Raw genomic sequence first — 26,851 nt, 5'->3', positions numbered from 1 at the left:
AAATTCGAAAATTATGTATTTTAAAGCATATTGGATCAGGTTCAGGTTGAAACATTGTATCGTCGGGTTAAGATTGAGACAAACCCGTGCCAAACCCGACCCATTGACATCCCTAAATTGGGCTGCGTCCATGCACTTCAGTTTTGTTTTCTGGGTGGGCTGCATCCACTAGGATTCCTGGAGCTGCACAAAAAGGCCCATTAGAATCCTGAAAAATAAACTGAAAACCAATTTAACAAAATTCCGGCTTCCGAGCAATAAAGAACAGAAAAGATTTTATTTTTATTTTTATTTTTTGAATCTTAGTATTAGAACGCACAGGACAAATGAAATGAATGGCATCACTTAAGAGATTAGAGAGCACAAAAACAAAATTAAGTGGGAGACCTTGTTTTCTTTGTTTTGTTCGGATCAAAACAGGTGAAAAAAAAAAGAATTAATGATGAAAGAAACTCCTGATTTCTCTCTAATGTGCACCTTGGGTGCACGAAGTGCCCTTCCCATGCAACCAACACCAATAGCACTGCACAGCTGTCAGCTGCCACCGAGTTCCCAACATATAGTCATAAGAATTCCTAACATCCTACCGCGCATCCTGGCACCATATGCCCCCCAATTCAAATTTCATGCATACTCATACTCTGCCTCTGGCTCTAAATACAGGTTCACAGACATGGGCGGAATCATATCAGCTCGGCACCTCTCACAGACGAACAGCGCTGGCACAGCTTCATCATCGACTATACCAGCACACCGCGTGTGCTGCCACACCTCACACACATCACAGGCCACCATCCTCTCCCCATCGTCATCCCTGGCCCCACACCTGCAATCCACCGTCCAATTATCGGCCCCACCCTCGTACCTCAAATCCGTCCGTAAGTCCACCCCACTACCCTCCACCCATATGTGCGCACCCGACTCCAAGGCGCCAAATAGCACCTCCTCATCCTCCATTCCACCCACCCCTTCAACCTCCTTCGCCACGAACCACTCCAGCATGCCGTAAGTGTCCCTCAGTGCTTTCTCCGCTGCCACTTTCAGCTCCCCAACCGTCGCATACGGCGGGACCACCACCACCTCACCCGGTGGAAGCGGCCGAGTCAATTCGGACTCAACCTCGCCCACACTCGGCATGAAACGGCACACGAATCTCAGCAACTCGTCCTGCTCATCTTTAAACGGCCACTCCTTCATGAAGTGCTTCCCGTCCAGCACCACCCGACTCGCCAACCCTAGCAATTCCGATTCCGGGAATCCTTTCAGAACTCTCTTGTACAAAAACACTACGTCGCCGTAAACGTCGGCTCCCGGTTCAGGATCCGGAGGGGGATCCTCGACGGTGGGTTCCGGTGACTCGTCGACAGCGCTCTCACCGCTGCAGACTTCGTGAATTGTGTACTCCAACAATCTCGTCGCCGGGTTAACGGTACGACGGACGATGTGATTGCCGACGATGAAGTTGTTGAGGGACTTCAAAACGAAGTCGAGCAAGCCAGTGTCGCCGATGTGAAGCCGAGCCGCATCGCGAACGTCCTGTCTAGACATCCCACGTTGGCCAATGCTCCTCGCTTTCTTCTCTTTCAGGGCTTCGACGATGACCTCCGCGGCGTACTGTAATCGTTTCGCAGGCCACCTGCTGTCCATGTTTGCAGCAAAAGGAGCGAATTTTCGGTACTTCACTGGCTTGTCCTTCGACGGCGATTTTCGTTGCCGGTAGATGCTAATTGAGGATTTTGAAGGAGGGCCTACAGCAGCGGCTGCCATGAGGGATTTTCTCTGAACGGGAGGTCGAGATTTGAGAGCCAGCATGAAGCGGAAGAGATCTCGCAGGGTAATCAACTGGGTTTCACTTACGTCTCTGTAGCTGCGAATGATTCGCATGATGTTTTTGTGATAGCTGGTGCTGACGAACTCGTCCATGATATGATCGAGATTCAGTGAGCTGAGAATCTCGAGAGCGTCGTTGTATTGTTCTTCTGTGACACCGAAGCTCCCCCGGCAGAACCTGTAACCCCATCTCCCGAACCAAGTGTGTCCATAAGCGACGCCGTAGAGTAGCCGGAGGTCCATGGATCTCTTCTTCGATGTATCCACTACTGTAATTTTCCTACAGAAAACATAAAAATAAAAATAAAGCCCTACTAAGTTCAGATCTAGAATCGGTTTCTTTCTCTTCTTCTCATTGTTGTTGGGTGATTCTTGCTTACCGGGCACGGAGAGTTGTGCAGATTCGATCCCAAAGATCCATGATCTCTCTTCCACAGAGATATTTCGATCCACCTTCGACTCCATTGAGGCAGAGAAGATGCCCAAAGCCATTACAGTGGATGAGTCCGTGCAAGAGATGGGTGTGAAGATCGAAAACGTTTCCTTCAAGAGGCTTGCTCCACTCGGCATCCTCAGGGATTATCATATGGTATCTTCTCTTCGACACAAAATGGTGACTCCAACCTGCAATGAAATCAAGAACGCACCTCAGCACGAATCAAAACAAGCCCAAATCCCCAATTCAAAACCGTAAACCCTAAATCAACAAAAGCAGCGAAGTCAGAAGGCCAAACTGAAGAGAAATTGAAGAAAAAAAATCGTATCAAATTCGAATTTTGCTTCCTCCTTACCGACGCATCTGCAGTGATCACAGAAAGGGTGCAACGAGTGCTTCACGCTCTCTTCGATGGTGTAGAGAGGGACGACGACGCCATTGTTCTCGTTTACGAGCAACGTGGACCAGGTGGGCATACCTTCCACGTTGTAATCCTCAATCTCCCCGCATTCTTCAATGAAGGAACGGATGTTGTCTCGGAACGGTCCAGTGAGAATGATCGGGCATCCTGGATCGGCGAATGTGTGAAATCCATAGAGCTTGGGCTTGCGTTTTCTCTTCTTGCAGGCATCAAGGACTGTTATCGCCATTGGAGAAGCTCCTCTTTTCTTCTCCAAGACTTTCCTTCTTGAATCTTTCTCATACAGAGAGAGAGAGAGAGAGAGAGAGAGAGTTTTGGAATTCAATTGGTTCGAGAATCGAAGTTTGTTGCAGAGCTTGAATCTGCGGTTTCTAACTGAATGTCTTAAGCTCTTGCAAGTTGCATTGCGCGCTCGTTTTCTTAATTTCGAATGGGATGTCATTTTACGTAACTACCCCTACTGAGCAAGATACGTAGTGAAGTAAATATGGGAATTTTTCAGTTTACTCTGGTCTATTTGCCATTGTCGCTGCAATCCGGAAGCCGGAGCGCGTGGAGTGTCAAGCAAGGAAGTGGCGAGTCGCACAGCCAAGAAGAAATTAATTAAGGCCGTTAGATTTCAGTTAGTAGTTAGATAGACAGTTGATGACACAATTGCTGGCAAACTAAGTAGCTCTCTCATAATTGAGGGTGATAATTTCTAGCCTGACCCGAATGCCCAGCCCGGCCCGGTCCACAATATGACGCACATAATATTATATTAACTATAGCATAAAATGCATAAATATTTATATATATTATTGTAATTGTATAAAATATATAGGCCCAAAAACTAGCTTGGGCCCAAGCCCGAGTTATAGCCCTCGTCATAAGTGCTAACTCCGGCCACTTAGGACCAACAATATGTGACTTTATTGATTGGAGTTTACATTAATGGGTACACGGACGAAAGAAGATTCTTGACCCAAAGGTTACAAATGGATCGGCTGTCAACAAATGACAAATATTTGGACTCGAAACTATAGGTGGGAAGAAGGGAGACGGGACGGGGGAGGCTACAGGGAACTAAGTGACAAAATTAAGGCCAGATCTTGGACAGTTAAACTGCTTTCACCGGCAGCAGGACCGATCAAATTAGCACTCCACTTGAGAACTCAGACTGCTTTTGGTCTTCTAAGTGTAATTTGATTGGTCCAAGTGGTTTGAGTTCTCAAGTGGAGTGCTAATATCAGCCCCAATTCTTTTGAAGTCTTAAAAGAAGGTAGATCAAGAGCGATTTAATTTGGTGTGAATAAATGGATTCTTTTTGGTTCAACGATCAAATGGCGAAGTTAGGCCATGTAAATTGATGTAATAGTTTTTTATTTTTTTTGAGTATTTGATGGTGAGGTTTGATTGATTAGATGGGCTTTTTATGATGGAGATTTACGATTGCTATGTTTTGATGAATGGAAATTATTGAAATGGAATATTGGTTTGATGGATGGTGAATGATAGAATTTTGGGTTGAAATTTAGTAAATAAACATTTTTTGAATGTCGGAATTTTTATGGAAAAGATGAATCTTTAATTTGAGGTGTGGATTTTGAGATCTAATTGAATTGGGATTTTTTATTAGGTGAGCTGAGGTGAAGATAAGAATGCAAGTTGGATTGTCTGGATAAAGGGTTTGGGTTAATATTCAGGACCATTCAAAATTTAACAAATGCTCAACTAAATCCGATTAGAAGTGTAATTTAGGCAGGTTGAACCAAGTTTGAGGTCAACTGAAGCCCAACTCAAGGTCAAACTCCACTTTAGGGTCAGTTTGAAAGGAGTATAAATACAAATATATACAAAAATATAAGGTTTTGTACTCTACATATTTGTATTTGTACTCCTTCCAAACTGAGCCTTACAACTTAGTCTCATCAATCCAAGTTTAACCCAGAAAAAATTGGGGCCAAGCTCAGGTCAGGAGTGAATGATGAAAGGAAAGTACACAAATATCGTTGAAAAATGCATATATGTCGGAAAACTTTAAATTTTGATCAATACCAAATTACCAATTGTTTGGCTACCACTTCAATGATATTGGTTGATTGCTTATAAGGTATTTAGATATCAGTCCGCACCAACAACGAGAAATCCTCTCCTCCACTCGCCCACCCTATATAAACACCCTCCTTCATCACCTTCTTCATCACTACTTTCTTCAGCGGCATCTGTCTTATAACTGCATAATCAATAAAGTCTTTCATTTGTGTAAAAGTATCTGATAGAGATGGTGCGTCAAATTGTCTTGTTGGCCCTTGTCTTCTTCGTCGTCGTCGGCGTTGCTGCCGATACAGCTCCCGCCGGGTCCACTCCGGCTGCAGGAGCCAACGCAACTGCATCCTTATCACCGGAAGCGTCTGCCAATTCAAGTGCTGGGCCAGCTGGTGCATTGTCTGGGGAAGCAGCAGCATCACTGGGACCAGCAGCTGAGGCCCTTTCAGGAGCAGCTGCGGGGCCTTCTGCCAATGACACCAAAAGCGCTACATCAACCTTGGAGATCTCTTCCGCTTTCGCTGGTGTTGCTACCGCCATTGCCGGTTTCATCTTCCTCTGACCTGCTACAAAGGGTGTAGTGCTACAGAGAGAAGTTTTAGGATGCCCATCAACTTTATTTGCACTGGTGCAAAAGCCTGTGAGTGCAAATGAGTTGATGAATGCAAACTGTCTTGTTTCTTTTCTCTTTTTTTTTTTTTTGTTTTCCATTTTTGCTTTTTCTTGTTTATTTATGACATGTAACTAGTGTAAACCTCGATTAAATAAAACTAAACCAGAATTTACACCCTTCTGATGATTTACATTCTTATGCATTTGTATTCATGCAAATGAGATTTCAAACGCCGTGGAACTATGAAATCGTACAATGCTAATTAATTAAGGTCGTCGCTGATTCATTATATGACAAATTGGTTACGTTCAAATCCGACCTTGGCTCTAGAAAAACCATCTGGATGGCCAAGTTCAACCCATTAAACAGATATAAAATCCTTGGTTGCAATGTGTTCTTAGCAGAAATAGTAAGTGCCAATCTTAAAACACCATTTTTCAATTAAGAATTTAGGGAATATAATGAGAATCAAAATTATATTTCTATTCATTGTTTTATCACCCCATAAAGATAAGCAATTATATATTTCATTCACATTTCTGCTATATATAATCTATTTTTGGGCGTGTTATTTGTGCTCCATAAATATTATCTCTTCCATATACCGATTACTGAACTAAGGTAAATTTACATTGAGTCATCTCATGGCATCTAAACCTAAGCGTTCAATGCCAAAAAAAAAAAAAAAAAAAAAAAAAACTAAGCGTAAATTTATATTGTATATATTCTGTTTAATCCTTATTTTGAAATCCATTGTTTATAAGGTATTTGTCTATAAACCTAATTAATTTTGCATTTGATCCATCATTCATCATTCTAAAGTAAAAAAATTTACAGTCTATATTAAATCTAGAATTACATTATATTATGAGAGATTTTCGAGCATAACTAAATAAATAACCAAATTTTCTTCAACGTTGGAGAACAATATTTATTAATATGTTTTAGTTTTTTACTGTTTTAAATTTTGATGTTGCGTATATGAAGCATACTTCTGACCAATTCAAGATTTCAAGGCATAGGATTATCGGATCAAATTGGATTTTACAATATAATGTATAAATTAATTAAATGGAATTGGGATATTGCTTGATCCAATCTGAACCCAATCATAACTGCATATAAAAAGTACCTTTTTTGTATTAAAATTCTTTAAAAAAATTAAGTATAAAAATTTATTAATATTCTAAATGAATTGGATTTGAATATAGGTTTATCTATCTACCAGATTCAGATATTACTCCTATCCAAATTTTAATTCAATCCATTTGCAGGTTCCATCCCTAATTTTAGGGTTTTGGTAGGAGTGATCATTGACTTGGCACAGGATGGGCCGATGGGATGAGCAATTATAGACTAAGGGTGAAAAATATGCCCAAGCTCAGTCCTACATGGGACAAAGTCCAAGACTCCAAGGGAAGAACTCAAGTTTTCAGAACTGACCAAAAAGTAGGGAGTCCAACCCCAACTTGCATTTTTTTGGGTAAAATACAAAAACTTCTTTTGAAGTTTCTGATAATCATAAAAATTTCCCCTGAAGTTTCACTTTAGCAAAAACCTCCCCTAAATTTTTAAAGAATTCAACAAAAACCTCTCTTCTTCGATGGCCAAGACAGAAAACGTTAAACCGATGAATCAGATTTTTAAAATACCTATTTTACCCTTTTACAAATTAGTTTGCATCTACTTTTACTTAAATACCTTGTCAACATGTTATATCCTCTTTTCCTTTCCCGTACTGAAATACCTTCACTCGTCCTTTCCTCTGGTTGGAGGAGATCGAAGATGGAGGGTTAAGCAGCAAGGCAGATCGGTGAGGGAAATAGAGAACCGCTTTCTACAACTCCAAAAGCCATTCCTTTCTCTCTTCCTTCCCGATCTTTATACACGTATGCCTTCTTTCTATTAATCTCTCTTCATTGTGTTCTCTCCACAAACAAAACAAACCCAAAACCCAGAAAAAAATCAAAATCCCATTTGAATTTGGAAGCTAGTAATTATGCTTGTTAGCCTTCCTCGTGTAAGAGTCAGTGGTATCAGGAGCTACCATCTTTACTATTGTTACCAGTGCCAACGAACAATCAAGGTTGCCCCTGTAGGTTTGTTCTTAACCTCATTGGTTTTGATTCCTCTCCTAAGGCCCGGTTATTGGAATCGCTGTCTCTCATGCTTGACCCCCTCAATGCGTCGGCTTGTTCATGATTTCGACGGGAGGTTTCGCTTGGAACCGGAGGTTGAACTTCGGAACTGGCCCAGACGTTTGATTATAGTTTGACCCACTAACCATCCTCATCCGACTGGAACCATGTCCCCGCTGGAAAATCTGCTTTCCCGGGCTGCTGACCCTAGAGATTAATTTGTCGGGCCAAGGCTGAATGAGCTGCTTGAGGAATTGACCCAGAATGACCGACTAGGTCCGCCTCCAGCACCTACTTCAGCCATTGATGCCATGCCGAGAGTGAAAATCATAGATACCCATTTGAAGGATGATTCACATTGTCCAGTTTGTAAGGAGGAGTTTAAGATTGATGAGGAAGTTAGGGATATGTCGTGTAAGTGAGTTTACCATTGCGACTGCATTGTTCCCTGGTTGCAAATTCACAATTCTTGCCCAGTTTGCTGGCACGAACTACAGGCTTCATTTGACAGTGATCTTTGTATTGATGATGTTGTGGATTCTAAAAGGGAGGAGGTTAGTAACCGCCGCCGGCATAAGAACCACCAATGAAAGAAAAGTTTCAAGTTTCAACCGAGGTAAAATTGTATTACTTCTTTATCTCATTCACTTACGGTGGTTGTTCTCACAGACCAAAATTGCGGGCAGATCCAAAAGAGCTGCCATATGGAGTGCTTCGAACAACTGGCCTTGATTGGCTGCACCATCACCGTACATAGAGAACGTGACAGTATGATATTTGGAGTACTTCTCCACGAACAATTCCATGCCCACCATAGAAGCCAAAGTCCTTGTAGATATGCATGGAGCCTCCCTTTCCCTTAGAGCAACCACCTTGACGACCCATCAGTTCAGCAAAGCACTCAATAAGGGTCCCGCTCCGGCCGAGGAAAATATAGTGATCCCGGTAGGCGGTGATGATGCAGTCATTCTTCGTAATGGCTTCGTGATGGCAGCTTCCATGCCAACAGAGATGGCTTCTTGGCCATCATAGAGATGACAGAATTTGTGGATGAGCTTAGCCTTGTAGAGTGAGTCCGCAACGATCTCCATACAGTGAATGATGGCCATGTCTCTAAAAAAACTAAGGAGTTCCTTTGGGGTGGTTTCAACAGTGTGGGTGGGTGGGTCGATCTTGTGGCCAGTGAAGGGGACACTGATTTCGACGGTGATGACAGAAATGAGGAGAACAAGCAACCGTGTGATGGTATCAATAAAAATAGATGCAAACTAATTTTTAAAGGGTAAAATAGGTATTTTGAAAAATTGATTCATTGATCTAACGTTTTCTATCTTTGTCATCGACGGAAGGGAGATTTTTGTTGAATTCTTTAAAAATTCAAAGGAGGTTTTTGCGAGGAAGTTTTTTGATTGTTAGAAATTTCAGAGGAAGTTTTTGTATTTTACCCTTTTTCTTTGGTCCTGGTGCAAGCCCGAATCCAGGGTAGCCGTAAGGGAAAAACTAGGCTAGATAAGGAAATTCGTTAGCTAAGATGGGCTAGGAATGATCCGTTTTTGGGAGAGGGTTATTCTCTCATTATTTTTTTTAGTTTTTTTTTTTTTTTAATCAAAAATAGGATAGAGGGTAGGTCTTAAGCCTGTCGACCCCTGAAATAGGCCAAACTCACCAACTCTTCTTATTTGGTATATCGACCCACCAATACGGGCCAATATATGATAAAATTTTAAACCTTGGTTAAGTGAGTGTTCTTCGATATTAATTGTTTTTTCCTGTTATAAGTTTTAAAAATAAATCATCTGATTTGAAAACAAATTGGTCCTTGAAACAACAAATATATAGAAAACATGTTAGTGGTTGTATGTCCATTCCTATGAGACAGTAGAAGAGCTATGGAGTAGAGAAAGGTGTTGGTTTAGAAAAGGCTCCTATGGTGCCTCTTGATCACATTTGATTGAATTGTGACCGTTGATTATATCAACGATTAGCTTCGCACCAAAAGCCAAAGCCACATTTTACGAGCCATGCAAGTACGCACGAAGTGCACCTCTAAAGCGCCTCAATGCGCTGTGCATGTACCGCAAGCCTCCATACTCTCCTTTTTATATCTAAAAAGTGTAAATCAGCTCTTATTAAAAAACCCAAAACAAATTTTGTAATTTTTCAATATGGGACAAGTTAAAAACCGGTTTTAGTAAGAGAAAAAGTTATTTTTCAAAACATATGTGCAAATGTGTTTTTTCATGTAATTGATAAATCAAACCCCATTAGATTTAATCTTTAATGAAATTAAAATCCAAAATTTTTCATTTTCAAAAATGGGTTGAAAAACATGTTTTACTTCAAAATTTGTTTTTGTTTTTCAAGAACATGAAGTGCTTTTTAAAATAAAACCATATTGTTTATCCTTTTTAAAATAATACAGTTGAAGAACATGTTATTGTTTTTTTTTTCTGGAAATTCCAAAAACAAATATAAACAGAAAAAAAAAATTTTTCACACGTTGTAGAACAATTACTGCCTAAAACATCAAGTTCGTATTGTTTTACAACGATAATAAAACATAAAACTGAGTATCAAAAAAGGTTCAATTAGGCTCGATAGGAAACTTCACAAACCAAAACTTATACTATTTAAGTTGGACTCGTTTAGTAATTGAGGCTATATATTGGGTCTTGAATTGCACATTTTATTAGACGAGCTTAAATGGCTCACGGATAACTTGATTCATTCTACCGCTACCTAGCAAAAAATTATCAGTTGAGTGATTGGTAATTGTGGGCTATTTTGGATAATTAAGGAGAACTTTGGCTGTCTACGTTTTTGACAGCTTGGGCTGTCAAAAGAAGGGACTCTGACACTAATTTTTTAAAAATCAAATTGAAAATGAAACCGTTCTGATCATTATATTTTCTGGTTCAGTGATTCAATTGTGTCATAAATAAAATAAAACAAAAAAATTAAAAATAATAAAAATTACCATAAAAATTAAAAAAATACAAGAAAAAAATGCAAAAAAAAAATCACATGGAAAACCAAAAATATAAATATAAAAAAATAAAATGCAGCAAATATAAAAAAATAATGAAAATTACAAAATTGAGAGAAGTCACCGCTAGTGTCACAATCACAGAGAGAGGGAAATGAAACCGTTGGTGAATGCTGTTGTGGTTTAGTTGCAGATTAAAATAACCGCTGCAAAACTGAGAAAGGAGGTCGTCGTTGCAAAACTGGCAAAGGAGAAAAAAAAATCAAAAGCTAAGAAAGGAGGTTGCCGCTGCAGAACTGGTGGAGGAGAAAAAATCAAAAAGCTGATGAGAAAGGAGGTCGTCGCTGCAGAACCGGAGGAGGAGGAAAAAATCCAAAAACTGAGTAAGGAGGTCGTCGCTACAAAACCGCCGATCGTTGTAGGTTGTCGTAGGTCTTTGGATATCATTGGGGGTCGGAGGTAGATGGTCTCAACCGCTCGACAACTCAATTGAGAAACAGAGAATGAGAAAGAATAGTACGTTGCCGCTGCAAAACCGCCGGTGACTGGTCACCATAGTTTGTCGAACGGTTTGATGGTTTGACCATCTGAGTCAGCGGTTCTCTTACCATTTCAACGTTTTTTTTCAGAATTAACGGTCCAGAGCAAAATCGGATCTAGTGATCTATCCGGTCTCGAATCGAACGGTCCGACCGCCCGGTTCAGTCCGGTTTTCGAAACCTTGTCTAACACATTAGCTAACCCAACAATACGTTCGGCAGCGATACTGTTACACAATCCATCGACAGCCCAGGCTATCGAACGTGGACGGCCAAAGTTCTCTCTAGGGGGCGCGCGGCAAAGTTGTTGCTGAGAGAATTCGCTGCCAACGTGTCGTCAGTTAAAACGAAAAAACCACTCATTCCATCATCGTCCCATCTCTCTCTGTTACTCAGTCTCAACAGAAGAATTTTATTTCTGATATTCTCCGATTTCTCGTTCCCCACTTCTACGGCATTTTCCCTTTCGATTAACATTTCTTCAGAGATCGCCATTATTTCTGCGGATTCCGCGAATACCCTTCAAATGTCGGTATGTTGTTGATTTCTCGATACTTATTTTCTGGGTTCAGGGATGCTCTATGTTGGAAAATTACTTCACGAATCAGGATATTGTTACATATGTGTAGCATGTGAGATTGGGTTTGATTGTTTTCGAACAGGTTTCTAGTTGAATTTTGATGTATCGTTTAGACATGTACATTGTTAGAGATCTGGGAGTTTAGTTGTGTTCTGCGTGCTCGTAGAGGAAGAGTTGATTCTGATGGGCAGATGATTATGCTTCATCGGTTGTAGACCCGTGTTTAGGTTTCCTGTGGGGTTGTTTGTAATATAATCAGGCCGAGAAGCATTGCTCTTTGTTTTGTAGCTGGAGAGAGTTGACAGGTTCGCCACAGACGGTTTCAGTTTCTTCCTCGAGATTAGCAGCAGTAAATTGATGAATCCGTATGTTTCTTGGAAGGGTTTATCCTGTAATGTTTAGGTATTGTTCAGGATTTGTAGGACTGTACATTGTATTGAATAAGATTGTTCAAATATCTGGGATGATTGTTTGTAGATGTTCATATTGATTTTAAAGGGGTGGCATCAATGAGAGAGAGAGAGAGAGAGAGAGAGAGAGAGAGTTTTGAATTTTAGGCTACAGTTGAGTTGAAGGTTTGTTTGAGGAAGGCAGGGGTAATGATATTGTTTCAAGTTTTGAGGTGCAATCAGAAAGTTGACCAATGCTTACCAATTTACAGAACAAGGGGCAATGCCTGAAGATAGCAGAATTGTTTTAAGTTTTGATGCTTCTGAGAATGTTCTGACATTCTTGGTTCCACCATGAGCCTTCCCAGATTAAAATTTTCATTCTTCAATCTCTTCGTGTCACATGGGGGGTTTTAGGACTGGTTTGGCTGATATTTCAGTGGTTGGTTGAGGCAGATTTGTAAACAAATTTTTACGCTCATTACAGTCAGAGTCGGTGACCACTGTTTATTAATTTGCATAACAAAGGGTGTTGCCTGAAGATAGTAAAATTGTTTTAAGTTTTGGTGCTTCTGAGAATGTTCTGACATTATTGGTTCCACCATGAACCTTCCCAGATTAGAGTGTTCATTCTTCATTTTTTTTTCATGTCACATGGGGGATATTGGGACTGATTTGACCAACATTTCAGTGGATGGTTGAGGCAGCTTCTAAGCAAATTTGTAGGTTCATTATTGCTATAATCAAAGTGACCTTTACTGTAAAATGCTAAAGTACCACCATTGTTGTTTGGGATGAGTTCTTTCCACTCTGAAAGTTCAGTTATTGTTGATGATTATCTACATATTTTCCACTATGTTGTTTTTTATAGGTGCAGCTAATCATGTATCACAATTTCAATTAAGCATATTCTTGTTATCATTGTTTCTTCGCCTTTTGTACTTCATTGTTTTACTTTACTCTCTGAGAATCACCTAATTGGCCATTGTCATGTGCAGGTCCCAATGGATCATCATGATCCAAGAATGGGAATAGATCTCCCATTATCAAATTGGACAATCAATGTTTCGGATGTGAGGATAAAGCTTATTTGGAATTCTATTAGTTGGTGCACATTACTATACCTTTCTATTCATGATCATGCTGGGTTTTTACTAGTGATGCAGCAGAGTCTCTATGCCATCCTTCAATACAAAGGGAGATGCTTTTGCACCTCCATTGACTTATAAAGTCTCTGCTTTGATGCACAAAGAGAGAAGATACTATATAAAATCAAATTAGCTGATTCTGTTACTGGCATTGTCTGCTGCTTCACTTTACACAACCATTATGTCATAAGCATCCATTGATCTCAATAAAACTATTTTTTTTCATTTTAATTTTTTTCTTTTGTTATGTATTAGATTTTTTATAAGGCTGTTCAAAACAAAAAAGAAAAAAATAAAAAAATCTTGATGGCATCATTTGAATTTTCATCACACTTACTATTTTATATTACAGATAAGAACAGTCAAGGTGAGCAATATTTCACTAGCTGCATCTGAACACGATATTAAAGAATTTTTCTCTTTCACTGGTGATATTCAATATATTGAAATGCAAAGGTTTGTTTTGTTTCATGTTTTAACTCTATTACTTGTTTCCTTATTGTAACTGACTCTAATTTAGAATCTCTACTTGCAGTGAATCGGAAAGGTCTCAGCTTGCATATGTTACTTTCATGGATTCACAGGGTGCAGACACAGCAATACTTCTGTCGGTTTGTACCTTTTCTACTATAGAAAATTTTATCTGGACCTTGAATTTTATGGTTAAAATTCTCTGATGACTTTCAAGCAAAGGAATATACAACCCTTATTCTGGAAGTTCTCTGACTACCACATTTACATGATTCAGGGTGCCACAGTTATTGATCATTCTGTCACCATAACACCTGTTGAAAACTACCAATTGCCTCCTGAAGCTTTTCCACCAAACGAGGTACATTCTTAGACTTCCTGTCAAATAGTTGTCATATTTTTTTTTTTTGTATCTATAGTGTACTGTCACTTAAAAATATTGAAGTTGCTGCAGTTGTTATATTTGGTAAGTAATTGATCTGGTTGTCTCTTAAGTTAGCAGCACATGATTTTGACCCATAGTTGTATAGTTTGTGGATACAAAAGGAACTGGTTGTAGAACACTTGAATGCCTATTATTTATAGATATCATGATGGTAACTAAACCTGATAACAAATTTTAAGGTGAAGGTACTGCAACTTGGATAAAGTAGGCAAAGAAATTGATTGTTTTTTCTTTTTAAACTCCCAAAAGCTATTTTCCAACCCAACAACATTCTATTTGAAAAACCCATATAATAATGATGTGTCATACTGAATGTTTCTTTCCAAAGTAATGCTAATGAAACTAATTAGGAAAAGGACTTGGCTTGTATTTTAATGTATTTCCATTAATATTCTCTATATATCACTTTCGATATATCCTATAGTACATAGTTATATGCACCAATTTATATGATTATGTACCTTTGAATGTTATTGGGTATGGAATCTAGAAATGCTGGATTCTGAGTCTCTCAAGGGTGGAAGCACTCAAATTCTGGTAGGATACTGGACACCAGAGTGAGTATTCTCTCTCAACCTCTTCCCCTCATGTTCACTTTCTCATTTTTTTTTGTTTAAATAGTGTAATTTTTTTCCTTTCTCTTACATAGGTCTATCAATTCTTTTCCCTTTTTATTTGGTATTTTATCTTCAACTGGGTGTGGAGGTAATAGTTTCTGTAAGCATCTTGGTAGGTCAGGTTTGGTATTGCAACATCTAATTTATTATGGGATGAAGTGAGCCAGCTAAGGGTTGAGATTGACTCCAATAGGGTCAAAGAGTAAACCCAACCTGCACTGAACTCAATGCATCACCATATCACTCATGCTTGTGCTGTTCCTTACAAAATAGGTACTGAAAAATAGGAAACAGGAAGGGTAACCAGGGCATTGACCATAAGTAGCATTGTGACTTTGTTGCATTACTACAATAAGTAGTCCATGGTCCTTCTACCAGATTAGAAAAGTGTCATAGATTTGGTTTTGAGAATAAGATTCCACTTGTCACATGATTGAAAAACCTTGAAATAAAAGAGCATAAAATTGGTCTTGAGTAACAAAAAAGGTAGATGAGAGGCTAATGGGAAAGGCAAGGAATTTTATCACTACAGGCTTTTTGATACATGACTACATGAAGAAATGGACAATGCTAGAAATAGAATAGAGATGGTAGTAGCTAAATTAAAGGATATTCTTACAGAGTTCATAAAATAAAGGGTGGCTTTCATCAACTATCAATCACTTGGTATCAGATCAGAGAATAGTACTGTTCTCTTTTCTTCTTCTTCACTTTATCTTTTCTTTCTCCTTTAATACTCTGGTTGTTTGCTGGATTTATTTTATTGATTAAATTATTTGGTATCAGATCAGAGAATAGTTCTTCTATTTTTGTTTTCCTGGCCATTTTATCATTAGAAAGATTAATTAACTTGGTTGATGATACTAATTCAGGCCAATCAGGCAATCGCCATACAATATTCATTGGGATATAAGGAAATTTTCAAAAATTATTGTCCACACATAAGTAGTAATCCTTGATGGAAAATGTGGAAACCATATTTGTTTCCAAAAAAGATCCATGTACCCCAATCAGCATGCTGTACAAGGGTTTGAAAGAAAAAATACCACTATGTAGTTGATCATAGTCTCGTGTCTTCACTTTCTTGGAAATATATTTTCAGCAGAGCCTTGCTAATAAGCCAACTAAGTATTAGTTTCTGCCGAACAAAAAAAAAAAAAAAAGGTATTAGTTTCCCAGTCATTGTGAAGACTAAAAAATTTTGAACTTAAAACAACTTCACTGACAATCAACTCATAACCATCCATAAAAGTTGCATTTTTCTTCCACCATTTGAAAGAGAAAGGGGACTGCCTGTCTAAGCAGTCTGCCACCACAATAAAGCTCCTATCAAAAGCCTATTCATCTCCTTTTCCCACTCTGAATGCTCTGGAGTTTTTGAAGTCCCAGTGAGTTTTTGAGGATCTTTCTTCTTACAGTTTAAACTAATCAGAGAGCATATACATATGCAATTTCTGATTGTTTCTTGGATTTGTTATTTAATTATTTATATGGAAGCATGTTGTGCTAAGCCTTGTGCTTGGAACTATCTCTTCTTATTAGATGGAAATATGATTTGTTAATGAAATTGAAACTTTTCACCTATGTACTATCACGACTCATGAGTAAGTATTATTTTTAGTAGATTTTGACTATTGATTTCATATTCAAATTTGTGTAAGTATTAAATAGGTAGGTTGCATATTCATATTTATATTTTAAGCTTGATGTCAATTCTGCACATATTGACGGATTAAATCCTTCTAATGATATCTCAAAATGTTCTTGAAGCCCTCTAGTACCAATTCTGCTGTTAAAAAGGCTGAGGATGTGATGAGTACCATGCTGGCCAAGGGCTTCATACTGGGGAAGGATGCTATCAACAAGGCCAAGGCCTTTGATGAGAGGTTCCAGCTGACATCAAATGCATCTGCCACAGTTGCATCCCTTGATCGGAAGATGGGCCTTAGTGTGAAAATAAGTGTTGGGACTGCTGTGGTAAATGAGAAGGTGAGGGAGGTGGATGAGCGATTCCAAGTGATTGAGAAGACAAAGTCAGCCCTTTCATTGGTTGAACAGAAGGCAAGCAGTGCAGGGTCTGCACTCATGAGCAATCCTTACGTATCAATTGGGGCATTATGGGTGTCAAGTGCCTTAAGCATGGTTGCCAAGGCAGCAGAGGATGTCAGCCTGATGACAAGGAAGAAAGTTGAGAAGGCTGAGGAGGAGAAGGAGACAATTCATCAAGAGAAGACAGGGATTATTAATGATTTTTCACAAATTCATCTTGATGAACCTTCAGCTAGGGAGTCTCCTGTTGTGTCAATTTCTTCTCCTGATGATGCAAAACTTGGTATTATATAATCACACTGTTGTTATATTTTTTTTATCTCAGTTCCATGTCATTTTCTTCTTTTTTTTCCAGTTTGTTGTATATCTTTTCTCTGGTGGGGAGTGGTTGACGATACCTTCTTTAGTTAAATTTGTTTCTATTGGTATTGAACTTTGTTTAGAATGCTTGGTTGTCCCAGAATCATTTTTCAAGTTGATTGTTCCAATGGTAATGTGGAATGCCCGTATACAATTTCTGCTACAAGTTCCCTTTTCATATTTTAATGAACACGGTTCTTGCTTCAACTGAATACTTTTCCTAAAGAAACCAGATGGTTAAGTCGATAATGGTGAAAGTAGCCATTCTAAAGCACAAATTGTTCTCAAGGCATTGATGAATTGATAATTCTCAAGGTATTCTCAAGATGAACTTCAATGAAAGGAAGTTAAGAAAAACATGTGAGAGAAGTTAATTGACCGAATGCGAATGGGGGCAAAATGTTGGCATCGGGGGATCTTTGTCACAAAACAAAGTTCGGGGGCTATCACTACCCCTAAGTACGGGTGGCTATCTGTAATTTACCCTCTTTTTATATATTCTCTTCTTACCCCTTCTTTCATTAACCTAGCTTACCTTCACCCATTTCGGGGGTCTGGATCGAACTACTAACAAACAACCCAAGCAGCTCACGGTTTTATGCCACATGTCCTCAATATGGGAAATTGGGAATTGTAACTGGTTTTCATGTTTCTTCTCACAGATTCTCATATGTCCATCCAAATTTTCATGCTATTCTTGGGATCCCGCTTTGAGGTTCAAAGATTTTGTAGTTGATAAAATTAGCCAAAAGTTGCAAAATTAGAAATCCAAGCTATTACCTCAATTTGGTAGAGGTGTATTGTTAAAAAGCATTGTTGAAGCCATTCCCTAATTACTTTCTATCCACATCTAATTTTTGGTGGGGTTGCTTGGATAAGGACAAATTCAATTATATGAAGTGGGATTCAATAATGCGAACAAAACAAGATGGTGCTATCGGACTCAAATTAGAAATAAAGCATTGATTATTGGTTGGATTTTTTATTGTTTCACCCCTCTTCCAAGTTGCAATAGCAACCCAACCTTGAGTTTTGTCGAGACTTAATTCCTATAAAAATTTCAATGTAAAGAATTGATGGAATGGTGTGCTTTAGCAACAGAATAAAAGCTTCCAATCAATGAATAATATCTTAAAGGTTTGCACTGTACTTTTGGCCTAATCAAAGCAACATATGAAGGAGGACTTTGCTTTGGATAGATTCTTGGTGTACTGAAACTAAGGTTTCGTTGTTCTTTGAGTTTCTTCAAAGAGTTCACCAAAAACTACTTGGTTGCCAAATGGATATTATCTTGGATGATTGGAGATGTTCTAGGATGATTACTTTTATACTTTTGGCTTGATATGAGGGTCTATTTTGTAGAGAAAATCAGGGAATAAGTTATGAAATTTGTTCTACATGTTGCCAGGATTTCAGGACTGCAAAAAATTTGATATTATCGAATGCTTTAGGGTCTGTTTGGTTTGCAGGAATAGGGGTCTGGAATTGGAATCAGAATGAGCTATTTCGATTCCAACTGTTTGGTTGGGCGGAATTGGAATCCCATTCTCATTCTTGTTAGAATGGCATTCCCCCATTTGAGGGAATGGCCATTCCTTGCCCTTCCCTTGGGAATAAAATCCCATTTCTACTGATTTTAATTCTCATTCTCATTTCTGTCTGAATCAAACAGACTATAGGAATGGATCATTCCGATTCCGATTCCGGAGGATTTTGATTTCGATTCTGTCTACGAACCAAACGGACCCTTAGTGTGTAATGAGTACTAGATGAATCAATTCTCTCTTGATTTGTAATAATTTATAGAGTTTCTATCGCCAAGTCTTTGATGTGCCAAACGAAGGCTAGGTCAAATTTAAGGCTCCCGGTGGCAAAAAATGTAACTTTGAACTAGTCATAAAGGTCATTCTGTTATTTAATTTCAAGGGTTTAGGTAAAGGAATCTTTGAGTTATGGGTGTTTTAAGTGTATTAGGCATATTATAATTTGTCCAAGTGGGGTCCAAGTTGAGCCTTGGCATCATACCTACCATCTTGAAAACCTAGATTAGGGTAGATCAAGGTCAATTTTAATCCAATGCGCATAAATAGAATCTTTCAAGTTTAGTTGTCAAATGGTGGAATTAAGTCATGAAATTTAATGTATTAATGTTTTTTTGGATCTTTAATCATGATTGTGAAGTTTGATTGATTAAAATAAGTCTCTGCGATAGGAATCTACAAATTATAGGCTTGAGCCAATGAGATTTGTTGAAATAAAATATTTACTTGATGATAGGTTAAATGAGGAGGTTTAGGGTTGAGTTTTGATGTATGGACATCTTTGAACATATAGATTCTAATGGAAATTATGGATTCGTAATCCATAGTGGTGAATTAAGAGATTTAGTTCATATTAGGATTCTGGCTTATGGCTTGTCAACTAATAAGATGGCTTGAAATGTAATCTAGTTGTTTTAGAAGAAAATAAATGATTTTATGGTTGAGATGGGATGGATAATTTATTTTGAGGTTTTTGAAAGGATTTGCAATCGGTTAACAAAAACCCAAAGGAAATCCATGTGGGGTGAGTGGGTGACGATAAAAATCAAAAGAAAATAAGTTAGATTTGTTAGCAGAAGATTTGTAAGAGTAAATTCTGTTATGGTTTAGGCTTTAGGCATCCACAACATTTAACCTTGCTCTCCAAACAAAATTGGCTTGGAGATTCATCATAAACAAAGATGGCCTATGGGTAAAAATTATAGAAGGGAAATATTTGAAAGACAAAAAACTTTTGGAGCCTGAAAACTCCACCAAATAGTTCTTGGGGTTTTAGGAGTTTAATAGCTAGCAGGGACATTTTGAAAGAAGAAGCATGCTAGAGTATTACAAGAGGGGAAAATGTTGATATCTAGGAAGGCTGCTAGATGGGCTTCCTTTCTGATTTGTGACTTGGATCTCCCAAGGTTACGGGAGAAGATAAACTGGTTTGGACCCTAACTGGATCCTTAAGGCAGGCTAAATTTAATTCTTTTCAGAATTTAATAGGTGTTTCAGGCAGCTTGGCCATGAGTCAATGAAAGAACATTTTGGACCTAAACGTCCCCCAAAGGTAAAGCATTTCATCTGGAAATGTTTCCACAACAGTATTATTGTGAATTAGGTTTTGGCTAATAGAGAAATGTTTCCACATTACTGCCACACCAGGTTTTGGCTAATAGAGGTCTAAACCTGGTGTGGCAGTAATGTGGATCATTTCTCCTCCTTTACAGATTCGTGGACTTAGTGGTTGAACCAAGTACCAAATATTAAAGAGGATGGCTATTTGGTTATTGAATATTCTGCATTTTTTCTGTGGATTATTTGGAAAGCAAGGAATGTTATGATGTTCAATGAAGTTCAGCCTAATCTTCTTATTTCTTTGTTATCTATGGACAAGTGAGTGAAGGAAGCAAGGACCATTTCCTTTCAAGAATCGGTCGTTTGTTCTCAGCTTAAAGACTTTCTTAATCAAATAGTTGGGCGGTCTAACAATCTAAAGTCTTTTTGTAAAACAAGTTCTGCTGGCAGCTTCTCAAAGTCTAGATTCAGTGGTTTTGCTTGTTTGATTAGAAATGAAATTGGTTCCTTTTTGGTTGCTAGGTATGGACCTTTTAAGGTCAAATCAGCTGAGTATGTTGAGAGATGCTATTGTCTGGCTGCTATTAAATGATATTTACAAGTTGTCAAGTTGGAGGTCAGGCTGATCTTTGTTGGTTGTGCTCTGAATTGTGTGACTCATGATCTCGTTGTAAAAGGAAGTTCAAGTTTTTGTTCAGTTAGAGGAGCCCCCTTTGGTTAGCTCCTCTTCTAGATTTTGTTGATAAGGGTGTCTATGGATCAGTTTTGGATTGGACTCCGTCCAGTCCAAAATTAATTTGGACGAATTGGACGAACCAACAAGACAAATTGAATTGGACCAATTCAGTTTAAAATATTTATTAGATTGGATTGGACCTAGTCTGTCTGTAACAAATTTATATTGAATTGGGTTAGATTAAGTCAATATCTAGTACAAGATAAGAATATATGTGTAATGGATCGGGCTTGGGTTGAAACCAATCTAAATCAAAATGAATTCGAACAGATTGGACAGTCCAGACATTGAATTGGATTGGTCCAAAACATTCATTGGATTGGATCGGATTGGACCAAATCCAATCCAATTGACACCCCTAGTTGTTGATGGTAGTGCTTGTGATAGCAGGGTGGTTCAGCCAAGCAAAGTTTAGCTAAACGATTTAGCAGTTCCATTTCAGTATTTAAATACATGGGGCCCATATCTTTTATAGTGGGGCCTATGAATTTATTATTAGCATAGAACTTCATGATTGATCCACAGCCTGCTTAAGAACTAAAGCATTCAGCTAATCCGAATTCAATTCAGCCACCATAGTTTTGCTTTCCCTTTCAATGTTTAATTTGTCATTTTTGTTTCTTTATTGTTTTTTTTTTGTCGTTGATGTTGAATTTGAATCTTTATCCATCAAAAGGTCAAATGAAGAAATTTTGAATTGCGATTTGGTGTATGGGCATAAATTGAGGTGTTACATCAAAAAGATCAAAAGGAGGCTTCATATAATCTGATAGAGGGTGCATGTGTTAATATTGTTTTCTTTTGGTTTTGTTCATTTATTAAAATGGAATCCTTTTATTGAAGTTTTGATATGGAATTTTGGTATATGATCATATTTTAGGTTCAGGGATGAGTGTTTTCTGTTTTGGATATGATTTTAGTGAAGTTGAGGTTTGACGTTGCATGGGACATGGCTGTTGAGAAGATGATATCTTGGTATACGTACCAAGTGGTTGATTGGTAAATATTGGAATGAGAATGGGTATTTCTAGATTGGGATTTGATATAGTGATGATAGGGATGACTGAAGTGTATGATGGGAATATTTGGCTTTTATATATCTATTCATTGATCATGATAAAAGAGGGTATCTTACGAGATTTAATGCTGAGTTTGGTCATGAAGTTTGGCATATAATTAAAGTTCTGTTTGGCATGTCTTTTTGTGTGGTTTTTTAGCTGTTTATAAGTCGGATAGACTATATCGCAGTCTTTTTCCGTTTGGTTCGTAATAGATCTAGTCGCCAAAAGTCACTAGTGCACTAAAAAAAAGCGAGAAGCTCATTTTGGGCTGATTTTGGGAAACTCCAAATAGAATTTTTGTGTGTCTTTCTCGCTTTATTTTTGCACGGAAAGAAACAGAAAGATGCACAAAAAGACGTGTGATAACCAAACTAGCTTCGTGCTGCTCAGATCTTCATGCAAAAACTCAATGCGTCTTTTGACTGTCAAACCTACTAGAAGATATTTCCCAAAAGACTTGTCAAACGATCCCTAAGTATTAATTTCCTAAATTTTATGGTGGTATTTGATTTCAAAATAGGTGCCTGTATAGTGTTAGATGTTGATTTTATCAATTTCATTGGTTAGGTTCGTGGAAAGAGAATCTGATGCTATATCTAGGGAGTTTAAGGCAAAGGTGAGTCTCTTCTTATTTTGGGGATATTCTGAGGATAATGGGATGCCTTGATTAGGTATTGTGTTTGCATAAGGTGTCGAATCTGTTTTTTTCATTGTTGACCCTCGAAAGGGAAACTTTCAATTCTAACACTAAATTGTGGAAATCGAAGGTGAAGTTTTCTATCCTAAGGTTTTTAAGGTGTTATGGATTTATTTGGTGTGCTTTAATTAGGCATTTGATATGCAATAGTGTCACTCACTGATGAGAATTTTGTCTTCTTAGCATGTTTTGATGGATTTAGTTGTATTTTCATGTTTCAAGTTTTTCAAATGAGATAAGGGATAGAGTGAAGAGGCCAGACAAAAATGAGTTCGGATCTCCTGTCCATGCAAATTCTGCTCATGTCTATCCATACAACATTACAGTCACATAGGGAGAACATGTCATCCTCCTACATAGTATTATGCAGGGAGAGATATTTCCAATTCATGGGAGTAATGTGTTATGAGTAGATGTGGGCATAGTTTGTGTGGGCAGAAAATCTGGAATCAACAAAAATTGGATACTAACAGTGATAAAACTGATTTTATGCTTTTTGACTAGCCCAAATAGCTTATGGGTGAAAGTCTTGTTAACCAAATGTTCGAACCATGGTTAGACATTTTGGACTATCAAGAGAAGGTGGTTTATTCATTTGGTACTTGGGTAGCATTTTGTGCCGGGTTATTATTAAATAGGGTTTGCAATGGGTAGTTGGGTTTGGATTGCTGATCCATGCTTTAGAGCACCCATAGGTTGAAGATTGGAATCCTAAGGTGGTGAAATATACTGGAGTTACTATTAGTTGTAGAGTTGCTTCCATAATTTATTGACCATGATACCATGCAATGGAAGAAGAGATTATTGGAAGAGTCTTGACCACTTATATTTTAGAAGCTATTTATTGCTTGGTGTTGCCAACTCAAGGGTAGGTTTTGGAGGATACCCTGGTCTGGAAATGCGCAACCCTTATGATAAATTTACTCCTTCATCGACATGCAAGCTCCTTAAGCAGCAATCTATACAGAGTTTGGCTTTCTCTATGCTAGGGTGTAACATGGACAGGCCCGGCCTGAATCCGAATTGGCTCAATCCAGAATTTTACATAGGATGGGCTTAGATTTTTGGTCTTCGGGTTAGATTCAAGTTCAAAAAGTCAGAATTTTTTATTTTTTTGGGTTGGGCTTGGGCCTAGCCCTTAGGTAGTTCAAACCCGGCCTAAGTTCGATCCAACTATATACATTTATGCATACATATGTGTATATATGTAAATGTTGCATAAATATTTACACACACACATATATATACATGTATTTTTTAGAATGGGTCCATTGATCAATCTGAAGCAGGCCCGGGCTCAAGTACAAACTGAGTGCATCAAATTACAGTGCGGGTTAAGTTTGAATTAGAAAATTCAGACTTGACCTTGGGTTCGGACCTTAAACCCAAGTTTTAAGAATGGGCCTGGATTGACCATAAACCCAGCCCAACCTGCCCAAATTACACCCCTACTCAATAGTTTTTTATGGTACTTCTTGGTGATGCTTTTAGAAGTTTAATCATATACCTTCGAGGGTTCATATATTCATTTGGCAATGTATTATTCATTCTATCTCTCGTTTAGTGTTGATCAACTTGTTAAGAGACATACACATATTGATCCAGTATGCAGTTCATATGCCATGAAGCTGAAAAATCTTTGGACCACCTCTTCTCTTGTCCAATCACTCACATGGTTTGGCATGCCTTTCTGGTGGGCCTCTATGTTGACTCTCATACCCTAATTGGAATTGGATGGATTGGTTATCGAGCTCGGATCTCTTACCCTCACAGGACACTACAGCTGGGGAACATCTTCAGTATTTACATGTTAACATTTATAAGATGTTCCGTGTCCCGTGGGTAGGAGATCTGGATTGGATTGTTGGTTATCATATTAGACTTTGTTGGATAACCTGAGACAGAGAAGCTACCTTTCTCTATTTGCCAAATGCTCCATTGTAATGTGGAATAGATGATGCCTTTAATATGTGTGTACTTTTCCCTTGAATTGAATTATCTATCTCCTCTACTGATCATGGTGCAGCATCTGGAATGGATGCCTATTGGGGATGAGACCACCTTCTTATGTAAATCCCATGTGTGTACATGTGCATAAGCTCTCCAGTAGGCCTGTTCATATGCTGGATTTCGGGGCTGACTTACACTCTATTAGGCTCGGACTTTGGGATGGGCCCCATTTAAAATTTGGCAAAAGTCAAGCCCAAGCCCAGCCTATGAACAGAATTACTCTCCGATTATAGTAACTTCCTCTCTACTTGGGACTTTCCTCTTGGTAGAATGTTTTAGATGAACAGAATTACTCTCCGATTATATATCCCACGACTCTATCCATGATGACGAGTGCTCGGATAGATGAGAAATTGTTGCTCCTTGTTGTTGTGAGTAAGGGTGGCTAATTATTCATATTATTTATCAAATCATGGAATTAATCTGCCATATTTGGACTACAATCCCTCTCAAAATTTTTTTTTGCAGCCCTAGTCTATTAGTAGCCCCCCTATAAACCACATCCTGCCCATGAATTTAACATCAATCCACGGACAGGATTCAGTCCGCCCCTAGAAATCCTAGCTCCACCTAAGGGTGGACTGAATGAAAAAACCCCTATTTTTTTTCACTTTGACCCCATAATCCGAAACAACCAAATCATATGTCTGGTTTGATATAAAACAAGAGACAAAAGTTAGGGAAATTCTAATGAATGTTCGATCACAAAGTTAACTTCTTTAGCCATGTAAACTAGATATATTATGGATGAGAATGCACCATAGGGCTACTCTACTTTGATTACGGATCAAGTGGCTGAATTGAATGTCTTAATAATTTGGATGAAATATTCATTTTAACAAAGTATTTAGGGACATAGCAATCAACCCAACATGTCATTCATCCATGAAGGAGCTCATATATAATCTCTTAATAACTTTTACTAAAAGACAAATTAATGAATCATTCAATTGCATTCAGCTCAATTTTGTATTGTATTTTGATAGAGGATCAGTGATTAGGTTGAGCTCCAAGGTTTTTCATTTGGGTTCATGAATTTCTTTTGTAGCAAAGGAAAACAAATAAAAAATAAACCATTCCAAGCCAAAGAAGCTATGTCTTTAGAATTATTTTTATTTTTTATTTTGGTTGGAGTTATTCAAACTAGAATGACAACTGCAGTATGTAACCAAACGCGCTCTAACAGAAAGAGAAGGGAATAACTACCTGATGATATATAATCCCATCAAGCCCGGCCCAAGCATCATCACAAACACTCTCTTTGCACAGAAGGTTGTGTGGGGAATGAAGCCTGGTCCGAGAATCCGTCCGTAATTATTCTACTACGCAGCTTCTCGAGCCAGACAACACTCCCCACACACCTTAGTTGATATCAACAGATTAGGCCGGAGTCTTGCCGGAAACTCGAACTTTCCGGAGAGTTTTAACCTTGGAGATCATGGAATCATCGGAAAATGGCGCCCTTGCTTTCTCGGTGGTCATCGGAGAATGACATCCTCGAATTCTTGGAATCTCATGTTCTTTGTTTCGGTCTAAGAAGTCACGGGCAAAGGCTTTTTATGGGTTCTCGTCTCATATGATCATGCTACCCTAGTTTATTGACGTCTTGGCTTCTGAACTTGCCACGTGGCATCTGGCTGTCTTTATCGTTAAGGCTTGGATTTGTCTTTCACGGAATTCTCACGTTATTTGCTATACAGTTACAAAGTTGCCACCGAATTTAACCTATTAGAAGATCCAACCTTGATTCTGTAGAAATTAATCATTAGGAATCTGAAATGACCGCGAGTCACCGAGTCAGAGAGGCCATTCTTTTATCCTACTGAAGGCCTGATGGGAGAGCGAGAGGGCTTGTGACTTGATAATATATATGTACAGACCCAACTCGGCTTGATACTTATTCTAACTAAGGCTGGTGAGTCTGGGAAAATTCGTCCCATTAATGGACATTCCTTGTTCTACCACAAGAATATATATGCCTGTTGGATTCACTTGAGGAGGTCGATTTGCAGATAATCAATTCACTTAAGCTGTATTTGTTTTGTTAGTATGTGTGATAATCAAAGTGATCTGATTTCTTCTTCTTCTTCTTTACATCAAAACATGCTATATATAAAAAAGGAGAAAAACAAAATTTGAGCTGTAAATAAAAGGGCAGAAAAAATAGCTAAAATATATATTTCATTTTGAGAAGTT

General features: G+C 38.3%; 2 protein-coding genes and 1 pseudogene across 5 annotated transcripts; 2 read left to right on the top strand and 1 right to left on the bottom strand.

The window, feature by feature from the left end:
- Window positions 1-291: 291 nt before the first annotated feature.
- On the bottom strand, window positions 292-3,168 carry LOC104612675 (PHD finger protein MALE MEIOCYTE DEATH 1-like). Its single transcript, XM_010280236.3, has 3 exons — window positions 2,622-3,168; window positions 2,211-2,454; window positions 292-2,110 (listed from the first exon to the last, which is right to left on the bottom strand). Exons 1-3 carry the CDS (start codon window positions 3,127-3,129, stop codon window positions 625-627), a joined length of 2,238 nt encoding a protein of 745 aa, XP_010278538.2. The 5' UTR covers window positions 3,130-3,168; the 3' UTR covers window positions 292-624.
- Window positions 3,169-7,074: 3,906 nt separating this feature from the next.
- Window positions 7,075-8,441, top strand: LOC148801088 (E3 ubiquitin-protein ligase RZF1-like; annotated as a pseudogene).
- A 2,775-nt stretch (window positions 8,442-11,216) lies between these two features.
- Window positions 11,217-17,123, top strand: LOC104612502 (binding partner of ACD11 1-like). Of its 4 annotated transcripts, XM_010279975.3 has the most exons (6): window positions 11,231-11,523; window positions 12,959-13,033; window positions 13,461-13,564; window positions 13,644-13,719; window positions 13,857-13,940; window positions 16,412-17,123. In XM_010279975.3, the coding sequence occupies exons 1-6, from the start codon at window positions 11,518-11,520 to the stop codon at window positions 16,982-16,984; spliced, it is 918 nt and encodes a 305-aa protein (XP_010278277.1). In that variant the 5' UTR covers window positions 11,231-11,517; the 3' UTR covers window positions 16,985-17,123. The 4 variants fall into 4 exon arrangements, with proteins under 4 accessions (XP_088756103.1, XP_010278341.1, XP_010278277.1 ...); XM_088899977.1 differs by lacking the exon at window positions 13,461-13,564 and having other exon boundaries at window positions 11,217-11,523; window positions 12,959-13,068; XM_010280039.3 differs by lacking the exon at window positions 13,461-13,564 and having other exon boundaries at window positions 11,219-11,523.
- The last annotated feature ends 9,728 nt before the right edge of the window (window positions 17,124-26,851 follow it).

This window comes from Nelumbo nucifera, chromosome 3, assembly GCF_055504915.1.
Source record: "Nelumbo nucifera cultivar China Antique chromosome 3, China Antique-T2T, whole genome shotgun sequence".
Classification (NCBI taxonomy): domain Eukaryota; kingdom Viridiplantae; phylum Streptophyta; class Magnoliopsida; order Proteales; family Nelumbonaceae; genus Nelumbo; species Nelumbo nucifera.
The sequence above is the reverse complement of the archived record's forward strand: the minus strand, read 5'-3'. Positions and strand labels throughout refer to the sequence as shown.

What these genes read in the sequence shown, in the direction of transcription:
- LOC104612502 (XM_010279975.3), top strand. An exon ending in CAATATATTGAAATGCAAAG is followed by an intron (nt 13,565 to 13,643) that starts GTTTGTTTTGTT and finishes CTCTACTTGCAG; the next exon opens with TGAATCGGAAAGGTCTCAGC. An exon ending in AAGCTTTTCCACCAAACGAG is followed by an intron (nt 13,941 to 16,411) that starts GTACATTCTTAG and finishes ATGTTCTTGAAG; the next exon opens with CCCTCTAGTACCAATTCTGC.
- LOC104612675 (XM_010280236.3), bottom strand. Translation starts at nt 3,129, where the DNA reads ATGACATCCCATTCGAAATTAAGAAAACGAGCGCGCAATGCAACTTGC. An exon ending in TGATCACTGCAGATGCGTCG is followed by an intron (nt 2,455 to 2,621) that starts GTAAGGAGGAAG and finishes ATTTCATTGCAG; the next exon opens with GTTGGAGTCACCATTTTGTG. An exon ending in TGCACAACTCTCCGTGCCCG is followed by an intron (nt 2,111 to 2,210) that starts GTAAGCAAGAAT and finishes TGTTTTCTGTAG; the next exon opens with GAAAATTACAGTAGTGGATA.